This window comes from Pholis gunnellus (assembly GCF_910591455.1).
Source record: "Pholis gunnellus genome assembly, chromosome: 20".
Lineage (NCBI taxonomy): Eukaryota > Metazoa > Chordata > Actinopteri > Perciformes > Pholidae > Pholis > Pholis gunnellus.
The window spans coordinates 385,400-392,565 of record NC_136547.1 but is presented as its reverse complement, the minus strand read 5'-3'; the positions used below and the strand labels follow the sequence as shown (position 1 = coordinate 392,565).

Below are 7,166 nucleotides of genomic sequence, written 5' to 3'. Positions count from 1 at the left end.
GGAAGCACCAATTACCAGAGTGCATCCCTCATCCAGACTTCAAAAGGCTGTGATTTGATTGGAGCATCACACGTGTTTTATTTGTAACAAGCAGAGCTTATATAACCTGCTGTAGAAAGAACATGGCCAGAGACAATGTGTCGCTCCTGTCCACTTCCATGGACATCCACTTCCCATTCAATGTCAATGTTTTTGATATTTCTTTACATTAAATGTCAAACAAATATGAGGAAAATATTCCTGAAGTGAACTCTATCTCCTCTGTTGTTACTGGAAAAGACCTAATGAGACAAAGAGGGTGTAATGGATTTTACCTGGATTCATCTTTGTTCTTGCTTGCAAAAAGCCCAAGGATTTACACCTGGAGCACCATGTGGGTTCACATGAAACTTCTATGAAAAAGAGGTTTCTGATAGCTGCTTTTAATTCTTTTGAGTGGAAGGGTGCTTGCATTTTGTTGGCATCAACAAGGGCTGTGACGTGATCGCTTGTTCTGGTTTCTTTTTTATACAAAGTAGAGATAGACCATTTAATGGCATTCCACTTCTGTCTGTCACCAAAACCGTTTCTAGATTAGACATCACAAAGTGCTTCTTAATCAGCAGCAAAAGCGACATCTAACATACAGACACCAAGGCTGTTTTGCACCGTACGGGCACGGAGAAGGACCTCTGTTCTATTCAATTTATTTTTGTACAGCCCAAAATCACAAATTACAAATTCTCCTCAGAGGGCTTTACAATCTGTACACATGTGACGTCCTCTGTCCCAGGACCCTCACATCAGAACAGGAACAACTCCTTAAAAAACCCTTTAATGGGGAAAAAGAGGAAGAGACCTGTGGGAGAGCAACAGAGGTCTATCACATTTCTCCCATGATAGCCATGTGATAGATGTCATGTGTACAGAATGAACAACATAACAGAGTTACAACACATTCAATGCATATGACAGAACCACGGCAGGAGGAAAGACCAGGGTCCAAATAAAACCATGATCCATGAAACCTGTGAGGCGAGAAAGCACAGAGACTGGTGAAGAAGCAAAGTCAGTAATGTGCAGTATCGGTAATAGGGTTAATAATGTTAATAATAAAAATAGTAGTAGGTGTCAGCAGGGCCATGGTGGGAGGAAGGACCAGGGTCCAGATAAAACCACGATCCATGGAACCTGTGAGGCGAGAAAGCACAAAGACTCAAAGCAAAGTTAGTAATGAGCATTAATGGGACATCAATTCATACAGACAGAGATGAAGAAGAGGAGAGAGGAGCTCAGTGTATCCTAGGAAGCCTATCCCAGCTTTTATCTGCATTAAGCTTTCTTTTTAAGTTTCTTTACGCTTTGAGGGCCGAAATAGATATGTTAGATCAAATAATATCCTGTCTTATCTACTCAAAAGGGACTCACGTCCAAAGCAAAAGAATAGCAATGAGTTTGTTGTATGTTCTACAGAAAGTTGTATGTTGAGCCTTGAATAACCTCAGTCTGTCCATGTCAGTCTTTTAATGAAGTACAATGTATTAGACATCTATTCATATTGTGAGTGTGTGGGTGTGTGTGTGTGTGGGTGGGGGGGGGGGGGGGGCTGATGCTCCTCCTACGAGCTTTATAACCCAGAGTCACTGCTCCAGGCTGTCTGTGCGACGCTGCTGAGCCTGAGGTAAGAACACACTTTGATTCTTTATTGGTCAGGGCTGCTCTCTTTTCTCTTCATTTTATTTGGATTCTTCTTTTTAACTCAAGCTTTCTATGCGTTGCTTTCATTTTTCTTTGCTTCTCTTATTTATTTGACACCATTTTTTGGAAATCTTCTGGTTTCCTACGGTTGCAGCGTGTACCATGTTTGCTGTTATTCTTGTCCATTTGAAAAATCGCACAAGATTGCCTCTACTAACTTGACAAAATGTTAAAACGTGTGTTATATTTGGACATTTTAAAGGTTTACAAAGCAATAACAGGTGGAGATGGAGGTGGTGGAGTGCTGATGTTTAAATGTGTTGAGATCAAAGCTTGTGTCTAAAAGCACCCACACACAGCCCTGAAGTGCTTTATCCTTTGTTGGTGTCATAGGGTCCACTAATGAATAATGGATTGTGTGTGTGTGTGTGTGTTATGTGATCTGTGCAGAAAGCCCAGAGGGCCTCAGAGATGACGACAGGGTGTGTGAGGTCGACCCTGGAGCCTGAACATGGACTGATGACACAGAAGAGCAAACACTGTAAGATCAGTAAGTCTCTTTCACATATTATTAATACAAGGTTTCAATTCAAACACAGACAATGAAAACCTGCTAAATAGTAAAAAAAATAAATAAATAATCAAATAATGGAAATTAATTCTTTCCCCCAATTTTCAATAAAGAGATTACATTACAGTCATTTAGCAGACACTTTTATCCAAAGCGACTTACAATTCAGATTCTATCACAATTCTACACTGTAGGCACAGCTACAGGAGACATTTTGGGGTTAAGTGTCTCGCACACACCAACATGTGACTAGTAGAGCCTGAGCCGGGTGATTGAAGGACGGCCCTGCTATCCACTTCACCACAGTCGCCCCAATACCCAGATTGTTTTGAGTTTAATCTCCCTAGGGATCAGTTTACTGTAAAAGATCCTATCATTGTACTGTACACCATGTGAAACTGAAAGTTCCAATTTTTGGAGTGACGTAGAGATGAAGCAGCGACCTGTCAATCACATTAAGCACACATTAAAGCATTAGAGCAGGGCCGTCCTTGGTATTCAATTAAAATTCACCAAGGTCCATTTAGAGAGAATTTCCTCACGCAAAGGTCAGGAACATCACAATAATGTCTAACTTGTTCAGATTTAGTGCCATATATATTGAATTAACCAACACCTGTATTAATGTCTGTATGTAGACAACAACTAACTGTCAAATCAAATGAAGAAAGTTCAATGAATAATATCTCTTTTCAAATTGAACTGGATGAATTATAATACATACATACAGATACATACTCTAATAATATATAAATGTTGTTCTCTCATTTCAATTAAAATAAGTACTGGATTAAAAAATAAAACACATCACAGAAAGCTTTTTAAAAAACATGCTTCTTAAAATAAAGTACTTCATTTTAGAAAAATGAACTGGACTGAATTGTTCTGCAGCTTTAAACTTAGTTTGTTCAAGTGATGTCACCCAAAAAAGATAGATAGATAGATAGATATATACTTATATATACTTGTTCATCCCCAGGGGGAAATTTGTTTGTAGCAGCAGCAAACGAAGTTACAGAGTAAACGTACAAATATTAAGTAAGGAAAATGCACAATATATACAATACAATAAAAAATAACAGAGCAGCATATAATACATTTAAAGAAATAAAATAATAAAATTAAAAAATGCACGGTATATACAATAAAATAGAATGGTATTAAATCAGGTAAAAAAACAGTAGTGCAAGGATCACCGACAGCAAACAACAGCCGTGTAGCGGTGTTGTAGTCTTGTGGATGATTTGGCGAGAGGTGATTTATTATAGAGTCTTATAGCAGAGGGCAGGAATGTTCTCCTGTATCTAAAAAGCCACAATATTATATTCTCATCTTCTAAAAAGAGAAATCTGTGTTCAGGGACTTTATCTGTGGTTATTAAACCACTTGTTTCAGCTCTTTTCCTCTCTGTTAACATCATTGTTGGTCAGTGAATTAACGTGTGATGATTATGATCATGTTTAGTGGGTACGTTTGCTAAAAAGAGTTGTGCTTTGTCATGTAGCGGCGCTTCACATTACCGCTTTTAATTATCGCCACGGTCTCTGAACATACGAGACATCCTGGTTTTAAACTGCCCGTGGGAACAATTAACCGGTAAGAGTCTGATCTCTCTGACCACATTTCTCTTTTTAGAGAACACCATGTCAAATAACTTCTCTGACTACTCAGTCACTCGTCCGTCTCTCCCGTGTGTGTGAATCGCACTCGATCCGGAAAGTTTATCAAAATACACATATTTGATTGGCTGAGCAGCATTACGTGATGAGATTTACAACGCATGTAATTGGTCGGTGTGTTTCTTGGACCGCTGAACGAGTGACGTAAAGGCTAGAAAAGCTGCGTCGGTTAAAATTGAAGTGCTTCGTCTAAATAAAAATAATTCTCAATTACCTATCAGTTTTAGGTCCAGGGTCCAGATAAACATTGTCTGGGTCCAGATCCAGACCGCGGTCTGCCTATTAGTGACCCCCGCCCTAAAGCATCCCCTGCTTTATGGTCTGTTAGACTCTAAATGGACCATCATTTACTAAATGAACATCATGCTGTATTGAAGAAGACTTGAAACTAGAGATTGAGACCATAAACTCATGTTTACAATGTTTACTGAGGTAATAAATCAAGAGAGAAGTAGAGTCATTTTCTCATAGACTTCTATACAACCAGAGGAGCCGCCGCCTGGTGGACATTAGAGAGAATGCAGCTTTAAGACACTTCTGCATCGGCTCAGCACTTGTTATGCCATGAAATCTTGCACACTGAATCTGATGGTTTGTATTATCCTATTCTAACTGGCGATATGAGACACAACTTAACTAATAATTACACCAAACAACACCTACCGAGCAGAACTGTGACGGTTCCCATTACAATTATACATTCAGAAACGGGCAATGACATTTTGGACAGATCTAAAACAGTCCCCTCAGTCAGCTGATGGGGAAGCTAACTAACCAGGATCCCATCAGCACTGATTCAGAACAACACAACAGAATAAAATAAATTATGAATCAGTCCAAAGATCTATATTTAGAACATTGGACAAATTAAACAAAAAGCCAAAATAGACTAAATGGCTGTGTGACTCTAAACGCAGAATATCTGCACTGTGTCAGAGAAACGGAGACTGATCCTGACCAGGCTCAGTGACCACCAACTGGCAGTAGAGACAGGAAGACACAGACAGACATGACTGCCCAGAGACCAGCAGGTATGTGGGAGGTAGAGACACAAGAGATCTCTCTTCACAAGAGATGTCCACTTTGGGGAAACAACAAAGAAAATATGAAACCTCCTCAGAGGAGAAAGTGTCAGTTCTTCTCGGTGAAGCGACAGATAAATATGTATCTGCCTCTATATGAGTTAACTATATTAAACTGTATACAATTACAGTGTGCTGTAGTGTATTATATTGGGCTGTATCAGTATAACCTATGACGTGTTTGGTATGTGTATCTTTGTTCATGCCATAAAGCTACAATTAAATTGAATTGATATTCTGACAATTCATCTCTTTATAGTTCCAGATAACATTCTGCTCTATTTTGGTTTTTAGTTTCTTCTTTCCAATGTTCTAAATAGTTTTTGATTGTGTTTGAGTTGAGTGTTTCGTTTGACTCTGATCAGAGCAATGGGCTGGAAGACACTATCAAATGTTTTAAGACACATTTTAATAGGAATTTAAAAGTTAAAATATATAAAATGTTTTCTAATTGCATTTAGAGTTTTTAAAGGTTTTTCTTTAAGTCCATTCACAGCCGTGTTGGAACTCCCTGATACTGTTATGGTTGTACCGAGGTAGCCATAACTCATACTGTTTCCAATGCTTTGTTATGGTAAACTGGTATTTGTTCTCCTGACATCTGGGGTGTTTTTGAAAAAACAATGATATTCATATTCATATTTACTGTCAGTTTACTCCCAGTTCTAACAGAACGGTTCTACTATGTCCAGCTGTTGTTGTAGCCCTTGTTCTCTCTCTCTCTCTCTCTCTCTCTCTCTCTCTCTGTCTCTCTCTTTTTTCTCTCTCTCTCGTTGAACCAGAAGGAAGGGAACATTTTGAATGCTTTTTGGAGTATAAGTGATTGACACAATGTAAGGTTATTTTTGAACCATGCAACTTTTTGGACCAAAATAACTTGGTGTGCAAAGGCCTGACCTTCTAAAAAGTATAAGAGCACATCTGTGTTTTTGATTAAAAAAACTGAAATGGCAGCCAAGGGGAATCAGACAGCATCTAAACAGACGTATAAATAAATGCTTCCACATATTTGCATCATGTTTCATCTACATGGAACAGGAATATTTAAGGTCTTTTCTTTGTACACGTCTGTCTCTTCTATGGATGGTGAAGTTGGTTGACAGTGTAAGCGTTTGTCTGACTATGTGACAGACGAGGAGGGCCTAGTGGACAGAAAGTCAGAGATGAAGGATGATGAAGAGGACAAGGAGGCTCTCTGCACAGAGAATCAGGAGGCAGACCAGAAGAAGAAACCTCGCAGAAAAGACACGCCCATCCTCCAGTCTCCTCCACATATACCAGGTCAGCACAGACACAACCAAACACAGTGAGGCTGAAGGCTTGATTGAGATTTTATTAAATGATGGACTGGAAGTTCGATGTATAAATGTTCATGTTGTAAGGCCCACAAAATCAACACACTATGTGCATTTAAGAATGCTACGCCTAATTTGTGATCAATTTACCCTTCATATTTGTTTTCTTTCTCAAATCAGTTGAACTAACCTGATGATTTGCTCCTGGGTCTCGCCCTGTCACACTTTACCCGATTGCTATTCACTTTGTGGCCAGATCTAAGAAAATAAAACTCAGAATGTAGGATATTGTAGTTTTATACAACTTTTATGCTGTCCTCAGATATCGCCTTTCCAACCAAACAACATACACAGCATGAACTGCTTCTTGGTTTAAAGCTGACCACCTGTGTTCCCCCTCTCTTTAGGAATGAGATTGCTGAACGCGGAGAAGCAGATGGTCCACTTAGAGGATGAGGAGAAAGATGTGAAGGATTAAAGCTTTTATTTCACTTTTATTTTGTCAGTGAATGTTCACAGTCTCATTAAATATTGCTTTGTCCAAACATTTCATTTTCTCTGGACACACACACATGGTAAATGCATTTATCTGGTGCTTTTCCACTCTTACCAGCCACTCAGTGCTTTAGATCACAAGGCAGCATTCACACACACATTCACACACACATTCACACACACATTCACACACATTCATACACAGGTGGCAGAAGCTGCCATACAAGGGGCCTCCTGCTCTCTGTAAAAAGTGTCTTGAAATAACTTCTGTTATGATTTGACGCGATAAAATATAAATTAACTCACACACTGATAGCCATTGGGAGCATTCAAGTTCAGTACCTTGCCCAAGGACACATGTAGACTG

At 39.1% G+C, this 7,166-nt stretch overlaps 1 protein-coding gene across 1 annotated transcript; it reads left to right on the top strand.

Annotated features, from left to right (window-relative positions):
- The first annotated feature begins 1,648 nt into the window (after positions 1-1,648).
- Positions 1,649-6,847, top strand: ppp1r17 (protein phosphatase 1 regulatory subunit 17). The gene is made up of 4 exons (XM_079181256.1): positions 1,649-1,660; positions 2,128-2,218; positions 6,141-6,290; positions 6,712-6,847. Exons 2-4 carry the CDS (start codon positions 2,149-2,151, stop codon positions 6,780-6,782), a joined length of 291 nt encoding a protein of 96 aa, XP_079037382.1. The 5' UTR covers positions 1,649-1,660; positions 2,128-2,148; the 3' UTR covers positions 6,783-6,847.
- Positions 6,848-7,166: the final 319 nt, after the last annotated feature.

Excerpts from the sequence above, each read along its gene's own strand:
- ppp1r17 (XM_079181256.1), top strand. The coding sequence starts at position 2,149 with ATGACGACAGGGTGTGTGAGGTCGACCCTGGAGCCTGAACATGGACTG. Across the intron at positions 2,219-6,140 it reads GACACAGAAGAGCAAACACT|ACGAGGAGGGCCTAGTGGAC; the intron begins GTAAGATCAGTA and ends ACTATGTGACAG. Across the intron at positions 6,291-6,711 it reads GTCTCCTCCACATATACCAG|GAATGAGATTGCTGAACGCG; the intron begins GTCAGCACAGAC and ends CCCTCTCTTTAG.